General features: G+C 29.8%; 3 protein-coding genes across 7 annotated transcripts; 1 reads left to right on the forward strand and 2 right to left on the reverse strand.

The window, feature by feature from the left end:
- Window positions 1–499: 499 nt before the first annotated feature.
- On the reverse strand, window positions 500–14,424 carry temp (protein prenyltransferase alpha subunit repeat-containing protein tempura). Of its 4 annotated transcripts, none has more exons than XM_075301295.1 (4): window positions 14,320–14,424; window positions 13,517–13,773; window positions 2,040–2,410; window positions 500–1,971 (listed from the first exon to the last, which is right to left on the reverse strand). In XM_075301295.1, the coding sequence occupies exons 2-4, from the start codon at window positions 13,603–13,605 to the stop codon at window positions 1,247–1,249; spliced, it is 1,185 nt and encodes a 394-aa protein (XP_075157410.1). In that variant the 5' UTR covers window positions 13,606–13,773; window positions 14,320–14,424; the 3' UTR covers window positions 500–1,246. The 4 variants fall into 4 exon arrangements, with proteins under 4 accessions (XP_075157410.1, XP_075157409.1, XP_075157411.1 ...); XM_075301294.1 differs by lacking the exon at window positions 14,320–14,424 and adding an exon at window positions 13,982–14,276; XM_075301296.1 differs by lacking the exons at window positions 13,517–13,773; window positions 14,320–14,424 and adding an exon at window positions 2,666–2,789.
- Window positions 14,425–15,796: 1,372 nt separating this feature from the next.
- Window positions 15,797–17,279, forward strand: MagR (Iron-sulfur cluster assembly 1 homolog MagR). 2 transcript variants are annotated; one of them, XM_075301302.1, is made up of 6 exons: window positions 15,797–15,914; window positions 15,971–16,063; window positions 16,196–16,249; window positions 16,314–16,389; window positions 16,458–16,532; window positions 16,892–17,279. In XM_075301302.1, the coding sequence occupies exons 2-6, from the start codon at window positions 15,980–15,982 to the stop codon at window positions 16,993–16,995; spliced, it is 393 nt and encodes a 130-aa protein (XP_075157417.1). In that variant the 5' UTR covers window positions 15,797–15,914; window positions 15,971–15,979; the 3' UTR covers window positions 16,996–17,279. The 2 variants fall into 2 exon arrangements, with proteins under 2 accessions (XP_075157417.1, XP_075157416.1); XM_075301301.1 differs by having other exon boundaries at window positions 15,828–16,063.
- A 532-nt stretch (window positions 17,280–17,811) lies between these two features.
- On the reverse strand, window positions 17,812–19,133 carry Arp6 (Actin-related protein 6). Its single transcript, XM_075301298.1, has one exon. The coding sequence runs from the start codon at window positions 19,036–19,038 to the stop codon at window positions 17,833–17,835; it is 1,206 nt and encodes a 401-aa protein (XP_075157413.1). The 5' UTR covers window positions 19,039–19,133; the 3' UTR covers window positions 17,812–17,832.
- Window positions 19,134–19,197: the final 64 nt, after the last annotated feature.

Here is a 19,197-nt window from a genome sequence, read left to right on the forward strand (position 1 = left end):
TTTCAGCACGAAGGATATAGTTGACTAAGTTAACGCAAAATGTTCCTCCACATACGCTTCGGAAGGCGCAGCGAAGCGGGCCGGGTTACGCTAGTTTTCTATAAAAATAAAAAAATTCGAAAGAAATAAAATTTTGACAACATTTTCTATAGAAATAAAATTTTGACAAAATTTTCTATAAAAATAAAATTTTGACAAAATTTTCTATATAAATAAAATGTTGACAAATTTTTTTATAGAAATAAAATGTTGACAAAATTTTCTATAGAAATAAAATTTCCACAAAATTTTCTATAGAAATAAAATTTTAACAAAATTTCCTATAGAAATAAAATTTTGACAAAAATATCTGACAGTTCGATGTACTACTTAGACATTATTGTTGGATTAGTGTCTGTACCTTAGACATATCAAGGATATAATATTATATTACTTGAATATTAAACTAAAATAGTACTAATAAAATATATTCGAATAACAAATTGAATAATATAAATAATTTTCTTTTTAACATTTAGTTGGAGCTAAAATCTCTTTATTAATTAAATTGAAAAATTGTATTGATGAAATAGAAAAATAAAGTAAAATTCCTAAATATCTGATAACAGATACATATACATAATAAAATTGCACATGTAGACACCAAGTGGGCATTCCATTCTAAATCAAATAACATAGGGTTTGTAATTAGAGAAATAAAAACCGGTGAACAAAAACCGGTTAATCTTTTCACACCGTTTATCGGTTTTGTCTAAAATTCCATTGCCATTGGACCAGTAGAATTAGGGGGTTCGAGAACTACTTTTACGCGTTTTTATGTTTTAAAAAATATAGTCTACCGATTTCGGAAAATAGTCCGGCTTTTTAAAACTAGACTATTTTCCCCACTTTCAAAAAACCTTCTTTTTAATGGCTCAAATTGAAATTGTGGTGAGAAAAAAGTTCTCAAAGTTGCACCCTAGAGGATTTTCATGTTATCCTACATACCAGGCCCAATGTGCTTTAGATAAATAGCAGTAATCTCTCTTTTCTTTAACTCAGACTTTATTTGAGGATCATTCAAGCTAAATTTTAAAGCCATTCAAGTAACTTTAGTTAGTAATATTTTTCATCCCAAGATTCATTATGGAATGCCCTTCGTTCTTTATCAACATTTCTTTCTAGCTACACCATCTTATCATTAAACAAAATACACACTCTCTTTGTTCAAACATTCAAAATTTGCCTAAATACATCAGTAGATTTTCTATGCTGCTCCCGACTCATAATCAAAGCCTAAAAACAAAGAACACCATTTTCGATGTTTTGAACCCAATAGACTTTCGGATTTCTTTAGAGCTGTTAAAAATTCATATGAATTATAATCGAATTTTCGTAAATGCAAATTAAATTGTTTCTGTTGCACCGGTGTGGCGGGTGGTGAATACATGCCCATTAAATTACCACTCAAAAGGCGTACACATTGTTCCACTATGAATTTCAATGAGGCCCGGCGATGCATTTCAAAGGATTCCCTTTCGCCATACATATTTTTTTGATCATCACATAAACGCATATCGTGTGCCGATAAATTGCAACAGTACAGGAAGGATTTTAAGCGGGCCTCACCCACAGCATTTTGATCAATGCCGGGTAACATAATTTGTATAATTTGTGCGGGACTTTTAACATCAGCTATAAGATAATAGCTTATTAGTTCTTTTAAATCATGTAATTGTTGTAGATCTTCGGGATCATAATAAGACATTTGATAGGCATAGGCTATTAGCAGTTGGCGATAATGATAACTGCTATAATCGCTAATATGTTTACGCATAAATTTTTCGGAACGCATAATTTCGGCTCGTATCAATATGGGCGCATTTTGTAAAACCCATTGACGATGAGACCAGGCATGATAATTACTCGAGCAACGATCTGCACAACGCTCACATATGCCAATTTCATGGTGCCAATCAATGGCATCTGCACCTGTAGAAATAAAAAAATAACATCATTATTATCGCCACAAAAAAAGCTAAATGTTTTCCCATACTTACTCTGAAATGAATATAACCATCGCCTATAGGCAAAAGCTTCATTCGATTTTGGTTTTTTACTCAAAACCAATGTGGAAAATTTCAATTCTCGATTCATTTTCAAACGATTTTTTTGCACCAATTGTCGGCGCATATGCCAGAAAGCTGTTACATCAGGATTTATGAGTAATGCCACATTCAGGTACTTCAGCAGATTATCACTTTGTTGAACATAACGTTGTACTGTTTGTTTTTTATATCCCATTAGAAGACGATGGGCATGATCGTAGACATGTTTGGCACACCACGATTCCAGGCCCAAATTATGTTCAACATGTATAACAGGTGATTTGTTGCGATTCACAAATGTGGGTATGATTTCGAATGATGATCTGAAAAGATATAAAAAAAATGCACATTATATTTTGCAGATAAAATTTGAAAATATTCAGATATAAAGTGGCTCACAGTTACACTATAACTAAGAATTCAAAATTCTAACTCATAGGAAAGCTCAGTTTCCGTCAGATCCAACGGATCTTAAAAATTATATTATTGGTCGATAGAATTCTTCAAGGCATTTGAAATGGGCTAACTAGCCACAGTGCCCAAATCTACTATCGGTCCCTTCAATTGCTTGAAATTACCCCCTATCTCTATAGTCAATTGATTTCGCAATACTGTGTTATGCTTGTATATTGAACATTTGATGTCTATTTAAATTTAAACAATTAAACGGTTCTCTAAGCCCAATGAAAGCTGACATTGAAATGACAGCAAAAATGCAAACGTAAGAGCACAAGCTAACCACATGTACACATATCTCATCCACAGTTGCCACAGTTGGTAGAATTCTAGCAATATTGGCACGATTATAATGGATTAAATAAATAAAATGAAATAGCTTTTTTCAGTTTGGTGGAATTCTTGATGTTTTTGTAGATTTTACGAAACTTCAATTCTCAATAGAAATACAATTTTGGCAAAATTTTCTATAGAAATAAAATTTTGAGAAAATTTTCTTAGAAATAAAATTTTGAGAAAATTTTCTATAGAAATAAAATTTTGACAAAATTTCCTAAAGAAATAAAATTTTGACAAAATTTTCTATAGAAATGAAATTTTGACAAAATTTCTTAAAGAAATAAAATTTTCTAGGGAAATCAATTTTGGGCAAAATTTTCTATAGAAATTAAATTTTGACAAAATTTTCTATAGAAATAAAATTTGGACAAAAATTTCTATATAAACAAAATTTGAACAAAATTGTCTATAATAATAAAATTTGGACAAAATTTTCTATAGTAAATTTAGACAAAAATTTTGTATGGAAATCAAATTTGGAAAAATTTTCTATAGAAATACAATTTTGACAACATTTTCTATAGAAATAAAATTTTGAGAAAATTTTCTATAGAAATAAAATTTTGAGAAAATTTTCTATAACAAAATTTTGACAAAATTTTCTATAGAAATAAAATTTTGACAAAATTTTCTATAGAAATAAAATTTTGAGAAGATTTTCTATAGAAATACAATTTTGATAAAATTTTCTATAGGTATAAAATTTTGACAAAATTTCCTACAGAAATAAAATTTTGAAAAAAAATTTCTATAGAAATAAAATTTTGAAAAAATTTCAAAAAAGAATTATAATTTTGACAAAATTTTCTACAGAAATAAAATTTTGAAAAAATTTTCTATAGAAATAAAATTTTGAATAAAATTTCAAAAGAACTAAAATTTTGACAAAATTTTCTATAGAAATAAAATTTTGACAAAAAATTTCTAGGGAAATTCAATTTGGGCAAAATTTTCTATAGTAATTAAATTTTGACAAAATTTTCTATAGAAATAAAATTTTCTATAGAAATAAACTTTTGACACAATTTTCTATTGAAATAAAATTTTGACAAAGTTTTTCTATAGAAAAAAAATTTTGACAAAATTTTCGATAGAAATAACATTTTGACAAAATTTTCTATAGAAATAAAATTTTGACAAAAATTTCTATTTAAAAAAATTTGAACAAAATTGTTTATAATAATAAAATTCGAACAAAATTGTCTATAATAATAAAATTTGGAGAAAAATTTTCTAGGGAAATCAAATTTGGGCAAATTTTTCTATAGAAATACAATTTTGACAAAATTTTCTTTAGAAATAAAATTTTCATAAAATTTTCTATAGAAATAACAATTTGAGAGAATTTTCTATAGAAATAAAATTTTGACTAAATTTTCCATAGAAATTAAATTTTGACAAAATTTTCTATAAAAATAAATTTTGAAGAAAATTGTCTATAGAAATTAAATTTTGACACAATTTTCTATAGAAATACAATTTTGACAAAATTTTCTATAGAAATACAATTTTGACTAAATTTTCTATAAAAATAAACTTTTGACAACATTTTCTATAAAAATAAAATTTTGACAAAAATTTCTATTTAAAAAAATTTGAACAAAATTGTCTATAATAATAAAATTTGGACAAAATTTTCTATAGTAATAAAATTTAGACAAAAATTTTCTAGGGAAATCAAATTTAGGCAAATTTTTCTATAGAAATACAATTTTGACAAAATTTTCTTTAGAAATAAAATTTTCATAAAATTTTCTATAGAAATAACATTTTGAGAGAATTTTCTATTGAAATAAAATTTTGATCAAATTTTCTATAGAAATACAATTTTGACACAATTTTCTATAGAAATACAATTTTGACAAAATTTTCTATAGAAATACAATTTTGACAAAATTTTCTATAATAATAAACTTTTGACAAAATTTTCTATAAAAATAAAATTTTAAGAAATTTTTCTATAGTAATTAAATTTTGACAAAATTTTCTATAGAAATAAAATTTTCTATAGAAATAAACTTTTGACACAATTTTCTATTGAAATAAAATTTTGACAAAGTTTTTCTATAGAAAAAAAATTTTGACAAAATTTTCGATAGAAATAACATTTTGACAAAATTTTCTATAGAAATAAAATTTTGACAAAAATTTCTATTTAAAAAAATTTGAACAAAATTGTTTATAATAATAAAATTCGAACAAAATTGTCTATAATAATAAAATTTGTAGAAAAATTTTCTAGGGAAATCAAATTTGGGCAAATTTTTCTATAGAAATACAATTTTGACAAAATTTTCTTTAGAAATAAAATTTTCATAAAATTTTCTATAGAAATAACATTTTGAGAGAATTTTCTATTGAAATAAAATTTTGATCAAATTTTCTATAGAAATACAATTTTGACACAATTTTCTATAGAAATACAATTTTGACAAAATTTTCTATAGAAATACAATTTTGACAAAATTTTCTATAATAATAAACTTTTGACAAAATTTTCTATAAAAATAAAATTTTAAGAAATTTTTCTATAGAAATTACATTTTGACAAAATTTTCTATAAAAATAAATATTGAAGAACATTTTCTATAGAAATTTTGACACAATTTTCTATTGAAATAAAATTTTGACAAAGTTTTCTATAGAAATAAAATTTTGACATTATTTTCTTTGGAAATAAAATTTTGACTAAATTTTCTATAGAAATGAAATTTTGACAAACATTTTTATATAAATAAAATTTGAACAAAATTGCCTATAATAATAAAATTTGGGCAAAATTTCTATAGTTGTAAAATGTAGACAAAAATTTTCTAAGGAAATCAAATTTGGGCAAAATTTTCTATAGAAATACAATTTTGACAAAATTTTCTTTAGAAATAAAATTTTGAGAGAATTTTCTATAGAAATAAAATTTTGACAAAATTTTCTATAGAAACAAAAATGTTGACAAAATTTTCCTATATAAATAAAATTTCAACAAAATTGTCTATAATAATAAAATTTGGACAAAATTTTCTATAGTAATAAAATTTAGGCAAAAATTTTCTAGGGAAATTAAATTTGGGCAAAATTTTCTATAGAAATTAAATTTTGACAAAATTTTTGATTGGAATAAAATTTTGACAAAATTTTCGATTGGAATAAAATTTTGACAAAATTTTCTATAGAAATAAAATTTTGACAAAATGTTCCGTAGAGATAACATTCTGACAAAATTAGGGATTTTATAATTTTATAGATTTGTGGTAAAATTTTCTTCAAATTTTGGTAGACGTGGCAACCGTGATATCATCTCTGGAAGTCTATTGAAATAAAATGACGTTCTAGATGGATTAGTGAATGAAGCAAAATAGACAAATTAACGAATATTTATCAGGTAATTAATTCATGCGAAGAATAAAGGTATGTACTTATAAATAATGGGGTAGGTATTCATAGGATAGATGGTAACTAAACAAAATTTGTTATATACTAACAGTATCAAATTTCTTCCCAGAGGGGAAATAAATCTTCTGTTATTGGTCGCATATCGCAATATTAAATTTTTGATATTTGAGTAAAAAAAAATGTGCGGCAATGTACAAAGGGCTACCTTGAAACCTTTGCAAAAATATTCTGAAAAAACATTATGTACAACTTTTTTTTATTTTAAAAATTTCGTTTCCATTATTGGTTGTGAAAAACAATATCAGAATAATTATTTTTAATACAGGGCCACAGTAATACGTATGTTTGTTTAATTTTAACGAATTCATTGCATTAATGAGTAAATTTTTTAAATGGGTAAATTAATTATTTAATTTTGTATGAGTTGATGAAGGCAAAGTCTAGCAACAAAACCTATTTTTTTTTTTTTGGGGAGTTTCGTAATTTTAAGTGAATTCACCGAAATTAATAGTAATGATAATTGGTTGATAATTTCAGTACAAGTAGAGAATGCCTACAAATCTGTTAATTCCTAAACAAATCGTCCATCTAACCATCTTGCAGTCTAAAAGGGTTTGCCCTAATCAATTGGGACAGACATTGTTTTCCTGCCATGTGGTTTAATGCTGACAACAAAACCTTGCTAAAAAGTATTATAACTTTGTTCCAAACTAAATTACATTCAAAAATTATGCTAATACGTACAAATTATTCCATAGGTGAATACCATTTGGATGTAATGACAAATGTAAACCAAACCCTCTGACATTTTATTTACAATTCACTTAATTAAATAAGAAGCATTTGCATATTACTTTCAATTTTCCAAAACACAAATAAAAAAGAACTAAGATCCATCGGTGACGATACCTTACATCTGCTCAATTAAATACCATACCTAATTTTAGAAAATTTTGTGAAAATTTTATTTCTGTAGAAAAGCTCGTCAAACTTTTATTTCTTTCAATAATTTTGTCAAAATTTTATTTCTATAGAAAATTTTTCAAAATTTTGTCAAAATTTTATTTCAATGGAAAATGTTGTCAAATTTGTATTTCTATAGAAAATTTTGTCAAAATTTTATTTCTAAAGAACATTTTGTCAAAATTTTTTTCTATAGAAAATTTTGTCAAAATTTTATTTCTATTGAAAATTGTGTCAAAATTTTATTTCTATATAAAATTTTGTCAAAATTTTATTTCTATAGAAAATTTTGTCAAAATTTTATTTCTATATAAAATGTTGTCAAATTTTTATTTCTAAAGAAAATTTTGTCAAAAATTTTTTTCTATAGAAAATTTTGTCAAAATTTTATTTCTATAGAAAATTTTGTAAAAAAATTATTTCTATAGAAAATTTTGTCAAAATTTCATTTCTATAGAAAATTTTGTCGAAATTATATTTCTATAGAAAATTTTGTAAAAAATTTTATTTCTATAGAAAATTTTGTCAAAATTTTATTTCTATAGGAAAATTTTGTCAAAATTTTATTTCTATAGGAAAATTTTGTCAAAATTTCATTTCTATAGGAAAATTTTGCCAAAATTTTATTTCTATAGAAAATTTTGTCAAAATTTTATTTTTCATTTCATTTCATTTCATTTATTTAACAATTAGTAATACAAAGCCTTTCATAGGCCAATATATATATTACTTAGCAAGAATACCTGAATACAAAACAAAATTCTTAACTGAATATAAAAATAACTAATTAAAATTATAATATATCTAACTTAAATGATTTAAATAAAATCAAGTACCAAAATACATTATAAGTTGTTTTCTTTTTTCTGCACTCTTAACAAATTTCTTGTAACAGTATTCAATTTGTCGGCTCCCCAGCCTAACTATAAATTAGCAGTATTAAAAATGTAAAAAATAAATAAATAATATTAGTCCCGCACGAGGTAGACATATACAAATAGACCAAGAGTAGTTTCAATGTGGCAAGATCGAATCCATATACTGCATCAGTTTCAACCGAAAGGAGTTATTACACTGTGAAAATATTCGCAACTGAAGCGGTAACCCATTCCAACAACGTATAATTCTCACTTGAAAAGATTTAGCAAAAATACTTCTCCTAATACGGGGAACAAATAGCTGTGGATTCCTAGACGAGCGTGAAAAGGAGAAGGAAGAGCGTAAAGATACAGGCCTAGAGCAATATATAACCTTATAAAATAAAATCAGATTCCGATAGTCAACAAAATTGCGAAAAGAGAGACCAAGAAAACGCCTTACGAACCCAGAAATAGAATCCCTCCTTCGAACATTGTAAATAAAGCGCACAATCACATTCACAGTTCGTCTTAACTTCGCAAAAAGTTGTCCAGAGCAGCCTGAGATAACTTCAAGACCATAAAGAACTTGAGACATTAAGAGCGAGTGAGCCAATTTGAGTCTGACATTGAGTGGTAAAAATAAATTCGACGAAGAAATCCTACGCAATGTAGACCAGATCCTACCAGACAGAGCATCAATATGGAATTGAAACGAGAGCTCCGAGTCAAGTACAACACCCAAACAACGATGCCTATCAACAAATTCAATGGGTTCATATCCAAGGAACAAATTGGGTAATTGAGGGAGCCCCCTATTCGACCCAAACATCAAGGCTTTAGTCTTAGCCACATTAACCAACAAATCATTCATCAATGCCCAATGTCTAAAACGATCCAACACGGCATTAATCTCAATCTCAAAGTTCTCAGTAGAAGAACCACAACCGCTAAACAACAAGAAAACGTCATCCGCGAAAACGAACGTTCTACACGCCCTAGAATCAGTGTAGCAGTGGATATCATTAACATACAGGATGAATAAGAGTGGGCCCAAGACCGAACCCTGAGGTATACCAGAAGCAAGCGGAAGAATGCTAGATTCTGCACCATTCATAGCAACAAATTGTTCCCTATTTCTCAAATATGAATAAATAAGCTTACACGCCGATAACGAAAATCCAAACTGCCCACCAAGTTTAGCAACTAATCTAGCATAACTCACGGAGTCGAAGGCCTTAGATAGATCAAGAGAAACAAGAGAGCTCGAACAACCATTGTTAATATCTGTGCGGACATGATCCGTCAGTGACAAGAGCAGATGCGTAGTATTTAGACCTTGGCGGAACGCATATTGAGACTCATGAATAAGATTAGAAGTAGCCATAAGTATCTGCCCCTTCATAATATGCTCAACAATTTTAGAAATTGCAGGTAATATTGAAATTGGACGTAAATCAGCAGGTTCAGAAACAACTCGAGACTTCGGTATAGGAACTACACGAGCTTTCTTCCAAGCGGAAGGAAAAGTGGACGTTGTCAGAATGCAATTCACCAAATCCAAAATAAAGCTTGATACAAGCGGGAAAATAGACTTAATAAAATGAATAGGCACACCATCCAATCCTACCGACCTCGATTTAACTTTTCCCATCGCTTCAAGAAGCTCAAGCTCATTGACACCACAAAAAGAAAACGGCGAATCTGACTCATGGAAACTATCAAAATCAAATTCTTCAATTCGGCTGCCAAGAGCCGAACCGTTAGCAAAAAAAGAATTGATACATTCGACATCCAAATTAGTTTCCACGAAGTCATCAGTAACACACCCAGACCTACGCAAAATCCTCCACATGCCACATGAGTCCAAAGATTCAAACCGAGCAGAAAAGTGCAACCTTCTCGCTTTGCGAATCATAGCCTTAGCTCTATTTCGGTACTTACGATACGTTGTCCAATTCTCCTGGGATCTATCAGATAGAAAGGCGGAAAACGAAAGATCTCTAAGTGATCTGGCCAACCTTATATGGGAGGAATTCATCCAATTTTCATCCCTGCGAAGCTTCTTCCTAACAGTTGGTACGAAATTAAAAAGATCACTAAGTAGAGCAGACAAAAACGTGCATTTCGTATCAACATCAGTAGCATTAAAAATTCGACTAGATTCAAATGAATCCACATATAAAGCCAATGCATTCCAGTCAATGTTCCGATAGTCTCTATATTCAACGTACTCAGTCATGGAAGCAAATTCGAATAACAGACTAGAAAAAATTAAGGCATGATCTGAGATCGAAGGACACTGTACCTGATGCGAGAAGTTACATAGAGAAATATCACTTATAAGCATATAATCAATAAGTGATGTGGACCTCCTGGATAAATCGAAATGAGTCGGAGCTGAATTGTGTACAACAGACATGTTATATCTAGTACAAAGACTACGAAGGATACTAGCTCTGGAATAATCAAAAAGGTTACAATTGAAATCACCAAGTACTACAATATGGTTATATCTCCAAAAAAGATCGCGGTGGAATGTCTCAAATTGCTCCAGATTACCTGATGGCAGATAGACAACACCGAACAGTAGTACAATATCGTTAAAAGTAAACTCTAAAAATAAGGACTCACAAAGATAATCAGACGACTTGAAGATTAATTTAAATCTTAATCCATTGCTAATATAGACAGCAACTCCACCCCCCCTCGATGAGAATTGTCTATCATTACGACATAGCTTGTAACCAGAAATGGAAAATGAGCGGGTCGCAATATCATCCGAGAGCCACGTCTCCGTAACGGCAAACAGACCAAAAGAGCTACCATCAAGTATACATTTAAGTTCATCAAACTTACAAGGTGATTTGATACTTCTACAGTTGAGATGCCCCACATTCAGTTGACCACCGTAAGGTAAAAGTTTAGATTTGATATATGAGCTACCACGTACAATGGGACCAAGATTTTCGTTAAAAGACATCAAACACAGGGTATAATATTAGGTTGGGGAACCGAGAGAATAATGTAAGAGATAAAATTTCAATTAAATCACATAAAAATTCCATTATTATTCATATATTATATTACACTGCTGATTATAGCAAAAAGAATAAAAGGGATAAAATACTAAGAGATCAAAATAATTATATTCGCATACTAATAGAATACAAATATATACAATAAAACGTATCAAAAGGAGCAATACTTTAAAGCGGACTACATTGTAATATTGTTACAAAAAAGAGATAAAGAAAAGGAAAAGTAGATAATAAGATAATACATATAGATAGAGAAAAACATGCAAATAAAAACTTCATCATAATTTGCATGAATTTCACTACAAAGTACTAAGGCAACAAGGTAAGTATATAAAATATAAAGTACATAAATCTAAAAGCAGAAGAATAACTAAGTAGAGGGCGCATCAGCATCACTGAGAAGCAAAGCACATTGAGAGGCATCCTGGATAATTTCCTTACCATTAGGAAGAGTAATTTTGGCGTTAACTCTATCACTATTTAGGATTTTAAATTTGGTTATTTTACTCTGGCGCTTCAGTTTGTTGCATAGGGCATTTAGTTGAGCAGCAAAAGGAGTATAATGGTCATTGAGATACACTCGACTCGTAATGTCACCACCAGGTCCTTTCATGATGTCACATACTCTAAGGGAACGAGTTTTATAGTACTCTCTCATGATACTATCACGTAACATAATGCTATTCAGCTTCACCAATACTTGTCTCTTATTATTTATATAGCATACATGGTACACATCATGATTTGTTAGGATGATGTTATAAAAAGCAGCGATGGCAATAACAGGTCCAACAAGATCAGCTAAACCATCAGGTAAGCCACCAATAAGGAAGTCGGCCCGATTTGACTTACGGTGTAGAGCATTAATCAAGACATCCTGTGCGCCGAACTTCGAAGAAACCATATTTTCAAGCACGGAAATCCTTTCTTTGCATTTGTCGATGTCAGCCCGTAATTCAGGGAGGCAGGCACTCATTTCCGAATTAATCTTGTCAAGGGATTTCTTAATAGAGTCCATCTCCTCATCATTTTTAGAAATAAAGGCATCCAGTTTCTTGCTAACGCTTCTAATCTCGTCATACACAGCACTGTTGTTATTGTTTTTGTTTGCTAGGTTAGGTTCACATAAAACGCAAACGAAGAAACAAGACTTCATAGCCTTCAATGCCGACAAGTCTTTGTCAGACAGCTTTGCACAGGAACCATGGGTCCATTTGGAGCAGACTTTGCATTCAATGGATCCCTGAGTTTTGGTGATGTGATTATTGCAATCTTGGCAAACAACACCTTTACCAGTCATATTGAATGCAACCAACAAGAACAGCGGCAACAACAAAACAACTTCAGCAACAGTTATGAATACAAGACAGAACAGCAACAATAATAAACCAGTGGAGTTGCAAGTTATGCAATAACACCCCAATAATAGCACCAGTATTTTAAGCAGCTAATGCACGATTTACTTATAAATTCCAATTGATCCAAAAAATATTTCACAAATTAGTACTGGCGCGAATAAACTGCAGTCAAAAAGACCAATACAAAAGTAAATAAAAACGAAGTATAATCAGCAGTGATAAACAAACGTCTACTCAGGCATCAGGTTGCCAAATTTGTCAAAATTTTATTTGTATAGAAATTTTTGTCAAAATTTTATTTCTATAGAAAATTTTGTCAAAATTTTATTTCTATAGGAAAATTTTGTAAAAATTTTATTTCTATAGAAAATTTTGTCAACATATTATTTCTATAGAAAATTTTGTAAAAAAAAATTATTTCTATAGAAAAGTTTGTCAAAAATTTATTTATAAAGAAACATTTTAGCTTCTGTAAAACTTTGGACGAGTGAAGCTCGGGCGAAATATATATATATATGGAATCTATATCTAAATCTGAACCGATTTCAAAATACATAGCTAGAATGTTCATTCTACTCCCTGTGCAAAATTTCACGTATATCGTAGAAAAACTTTGGCCAACCTGGATATAGGCCTTTCGGATTTAATCTGCGGTACAACTGAATACTTTATTATTCTTTTCTAAATGCGTACATAATAACACAGTTTCTCGTGGTTTTAGGTGTAGTAATGGAATAACCACACAATCATAACGCAATCTTCAGTGACAATCGAATATGTCTTCTGCATGCGACATATGCAAATTGACAAAACAGTGATAGAGCAGCCCGTTAATTTCAATTTATTTACCCTCATTGTTATAATATATGCACAATCAATGAAGATATACAAAATTGACCTTGACCCCATAGAATCTGCCTGGAAATAGGAAAAAACTCAATCACGCCTGCTGTAGCCATGAATATCAGGAATTTTGAGACAATCTACCAGCAAAAGGGCGCAATAAGACTTCTTTTTGTACTTACAATTCAGGGTCCTTGAGGAAAACGGTATGCATGTCATTGATGATTTTCTCACATAGAACAGATTGTTCATTATCCGAATCGGAGTCCATTGTAGATGAAGAGGCTGACTTGTTGTATATTTTATTTTTTATACGTTATTACGTTTATTGTTCTTAACTTCACTTATTCAAAGGTTTTGCTTTAGATTTTCTGCAAGACTGGCATAATTTCAATACACGTACGTTTGCAAATTATATGGTCATAAATCTCCAATTTGTCTGTAAAAATAAGAATTCCATTTAAAATAAATCGTCACCATAAATTAATCAACAAAACAGAAATGGCCTCTTTAGCCAAATACGCATGGATAGTATTGTTTTTTATATTTTTAAAAATAATTTTAAGAACAGAATCCCCACGAGAAAAACAATAAAAAAAACACTTATCACTTCTCAAAAACAACAACAAAATGTCCAATTCACTCACAGCCACTGTGGAAGTAACAGCGTGCAATGCGACGATGGCAATCAACGACTACTACTGCGAGAATTCAGCAGTGCACAACGACATCACAATATATATCAACATTGAATTCAATATTAATTTAAATAAATTTTCTTCATATATACAATAACAACGCAACAACAAAATAAACTAAACTGCTTTATTGCTGGAGGTTGTGCAAAGCAATGGCAGCATAAAGCAGCATGTTCACAAAGTTTGTGCGGGATGTGGGAGGAAGTGTAATAAATGAAAACAAAACCAATTCGATGGGTTTTCGTAAGGGAAAAACAACAAAAAAACGTGGGAAAAATAGAATTTACTTTTTTGTTTTTAAATATCCACCGAATATCTTCAGATAATATTTGACACAAATATATTTAATTGATTTTAATTAGTAAAAACACACTGCTCTAAACCAACCAATCACAAAACTTACTAAACACCATATGTTAGAACAGTGATAACAACAGAGTAGCAAATAAAACACGCGAAAAGTTGCTAACATATGTAGGTTCTTATTTACGAATAACAAGTGAACATTGTTTTATAAAGGTGGTGACAAATACACATAAAATGTAAAAAACAGAATATATTACGTTCACACAATGCACGAAAGCACTTTTATACTTTCAACTGATTTGTTGTGAACCAATAGAAGTGTGCTACACTGATATCGGTAATAGAATCCAAGAAAAGCAATTGAAAACATTTTTATTTCGGATATGAGAAATTAAATTCACATACACAGAAAAAAAAATTCACGAAAATTTTTCCAATTAAACTCTTGAGTTTAAAAAAGTATTCAATTCAAAATTTAATTGATTCAACAAATTTTTTAAATGAAACAAAAATTAATAGAATCAATTAATTTTTTAATAGTATCAATAAATTTTTTAAAAGACTATCAATATTAATTTTAATGGATGCTATCATTTTTGTGACTGAAGACATTTCAATTAAAAAATTAATTGTATCAATTAATTTCGTGATTGAATCAGAAAAAATCAATATCAAAATTTTTGGAACAAAGGTAATGAGTGTTGGTTAAGTTCAGTTGGTTAAGTCACTATTTCCACTAGAGGCGCTGCAGGTTAGATATATTTATGTATAGCTATTGTTGGTTTTAGTGCAGGAGTTTATAGCCCCACTTTCCCTGCCAACATTTTTTGAATTTGACGGCGCTTCTGAGAATCCCCACCACGTCGAAAACAATCATATACGATATCCAAAACTCGTCGGAAAAGCGCCTTTTACAAATTTAAGCAAAATAACTATGTTTTCAGTACTTCATTAACGATTTTATTTAAATAAATTATAAGAAGCTACTTGCGCTTGGTGTTTCACAAAATATAAAATGGATCTTGTAACAATAGTGATGGCAAAATACTTTCGTGTACATTTCATACTATTTGATCGCCATCACAGTTGGCGATTGTTGTAGTGTCACTTACGAGCCTGTTGTAGCGATGAGGATGAAATGGAACTTTGAAATGCTGGCAGGGTTATAATATTGATTATTTATAGAGGGGAAATGCGACTGGATGCAATGTATCAGCAGACACACGAACAAATGATGAATTCTATAATTTACGTATGCAAATTATTTTTCCAAAAAAATAAAAACATGTTCGTTCGACTAAGATATCTAAAACAGCAGAATTTCTAAAGGAAAAACAGCTGGTTTTGGCTTTTCAATCGAACGAAAGCTTTCGTTCGGAAATAAGAAATTGGCTCTTTAGATTTATGAACAGTCCTATGAAACAATAAACATAAACGTTGACACCATTGATTACCGTTGTCAAAGTAAACCACATTAAACAAAGCCCTGACATAGCACATAATCAGCTGTTATCATTACGATCTGATAAAAACAAAACATTTGGAAAAATAATAGAAGTATACGTCCGTCTGGAAAGTAAAAATCTTTATTTAAAATTGAAATACTCGAAAATTTAAGTACAAATTCTTTAGTACACAAATATGGCCACAAAGGTAGTTGCAACTGCCACAGTGAGGGCATTAAAGGGCCGTAAATTATTGCCCACCAGAGCAGCACTAACATTGGTAAGATGAACACATATTTATTTTGTGAGATTTCATAACAACGCATTTTCATTTTATTTATCGCTTATGTGATACATTAGAAAACAAAATTAAATTAATATACATTGTTTTATGATTTATTCTATCTATTAGACTCCCTCAGCGGTGCAACGTATAAAAGATTTACTTAAAGGTCAACCGGAATATGTAAGTTGATACATAATATAAATACGACGCGATCTTTTAATTTCATTGCCCTTTTCTAACATAGACTGGATTAAAAGTTGGTGTGAGGCAACGTGGTTGTAATGGCCTGTCATATACCTTAAATTATGCCAAAGAGAAAGGTATGTCAACGCGATATAAATAATTGTGTTTATATATGAAACTAATGGTTTCTATTTTTTTTTGGTAGATAAATTGGATGAAGAACTTGTCCAAGATGGAGTTAGGGTTTATATAGACAAAAAGGCACAACTATCGTTATTAGGTAAGTTTATTATATATTGAAAAAAAGATAATTAGCTCTAAACAACAACACTTCATTTACAAATCTTGTATAAATCAACTGCGTAATTAAACTGGGAATATCCTGTATTTATAAAAATTATATAATGACAAAACCCAAAAAGAAATTGCCTAATTTTCTATTAGACATACCTTTTAGAATAATAACCATAAGACAACTAGGTCACATCTTTATTTTTCTTTTGTTAGTATTTTTTATTGAGTTTAGCAAATATATTTAACAAAATATACTTAAAAATAAAAAAGGATACATGTCTTCCCTTCCAAATTAGTATTATTATTTTTTTATTTATATTATAATTTCATCATCTATTTTTCCAGGCACTGAAATGGACTATGTCGAAAGCAAGCTTGCCAGTGAGTTCGTATTCAACAATCCTAATATTAAAGGAACATGTGGATGTGGCGAATCATTTAGTATATAAATTTATAGTGAAGATAAAAACAAATGAACAATTTGTTTTTAAAGAAAAATCAAAGTAAATATTGAAATTATGAAATGTTAGAAATACATATGAGTATGTTTATGACGCTGGAGATGATAAAATCTCCAATTTACATAAAAATAAGAAAATAATTGTTAATTTTTGCTTAATTTTTGTTGTTAATTAAACTATAGTATTTAGCTAATTTTGCTTAATATTTGTGATTTTGGAAGTAGAAAAATATTTCCATAAACAATAAACAAATCTCGCACCAAACATCAAAATTTTTTCTTTTTATTTCAGTTTACCATTGATATGAAAGACATTCTTCATAGATAAAATACTTCAAAAAGTCACAGTTTCACTTCTTTACTATGAATGTCATTGCAAATATGCAGAAAATATCGTCATTATAGAGAATTTGTATTTTTTGGCCACTTTGTAGTCGTAGTGATGAAGAATTATCACATCAACTTTGTACGAGGTCTTTATAAGTAAAATGAGCTAATAAATAGATTTACATCTACACCGCAGTCTATGCAAAATATAAAAAAATCTAAAGTACAATTTTTTTAATTGAATTTGAAAAAGCTGACAAATAAAACTGTCTCCTGTCCAAAAACAATTGGAAAAAATTATGTATTAGCATTGATTACAGTCCTTTCCTTCTTTTGTTTATCGTTAACGAGAATAGCGATTTCTGTTGCAATGTGAAGTTTTCCAGATTAACTACCATGCCATGTTTTTATAATCCATTAGTAAAATTACAGAAATTTTCCGAATACATTATGTTTGACAAGAAAATTAATTCTCTAATTCTTTTTTTGATTTCATTTATTATCTTTCATTAGTTGCTGTATAACCATTTTCTTCATATTCTTCTCTAGTAAATATAATATCCTTGAAAACATCACTGCTAGCCATTTCTTTGCCACCATACCAACCATAGGTCACAGGATCTTCGGGAAATATCAAGGAAACCTCCAAATCATCCGGAGCTAAAGCGCGAATTTCATTTTTCAACCTCGGTATAAATCCTGGAAACAATGACGATCCTCCAATTACCAAAACATTTCGTAAAAGTTCATGATGGGCATATGGGGGACAATCTTTGAGGGCATCTATAACTGCCTCAGGTATACCAACTTGTTGTATACCCACATCGGAAGGATTGAATAGCAATTCGGGTACAGCGAAACGTTCATTACACAAACGCAGTGATTGTTGATCCGCATCCTCCGCTATAGGATTCTTGGTAGGACTTTTTCGTATGTAACCTCTTTTAACTGTAGTAAAATCGGGAAGCATATATTCTACAGCTATTTCTGAACGCTTTTTGGCATCTGTGTGCACACGCATATCATCGGCAAAATTTTGTGATACAAAGCATACATCCTCCTTGATTTGATTCACCACGTAGGTTTCGTCCATGACATTTAGATGGCGATAGGATATTATTTCCTTCAAATGATTTGTTAGCACTTTTCCACCAACCTCAATGCGGCGTATGCCTTTCAATACTCTTTTGCCTCTCACAAAAGGGACAATGTGGGTGAAACTATAGCCCACATCAACCACAATACAATTCAATGCTTGCATGGAGGTCTCTTCACTATCAGCACAATAATTGTAGGCAGCCAATTCTGCCGTTGTACTTTTATGTATTCCATTGCAATGATATTCTTCAAATAATATCTCCATCATGGTTTCCTGAATGCTAGGGAAGTTAAGTTGCGGTTCTGTCACAAGTATGTTACGTTCTTCCAATGTAATTCCGCAACCTTCATGGCTAAAAATGTGATCCCACACTGTCTTTTGTATATCCCAATTCAAAAGATAGCCCTTTTGGAAGCACAAGATATAGAACAAGCCGGACGTATCTCTACACTCATTGATTTGATTACCAATAAAGGCACGTCGCCTTTCAGCTTTTACTTTCATAATGCAGTTCAAAGTCGTCTGGGGATCATCATGAGAAGCTAAACCTAATTTGGCAGTATAGGCACCATTATCGAGGACCAGAGTACTCCCATTATCGTCCATAATTTTTATTCAAATAATGGAAAAATTTTTGTAAGACAAAAACGCTGTTCAATCCAAGGTAGCCGCTTATGATTATTAAACACATCTGGAAAATGTAAACAATTTCTTCTTCTTCTCTTCCTAATTAGACATCATAACGGCGTTGTTTCCAACCAATAC

The sequence above is a fragment of the Haematobia irritans genome, chromosome 3 (genome assembly GCF_050003625.1).
Source record: "Haematobia irritans isolate KBUSLIRL chromosome 3, ASM5000362v1, whole genome shotgun sequence".
Taxonomy (NCBI): Eukaryota; Metazoa; Arthropoda; class Insecta; order Diptera; family Muscidae; genus Haematobia; species Haematobia irritans.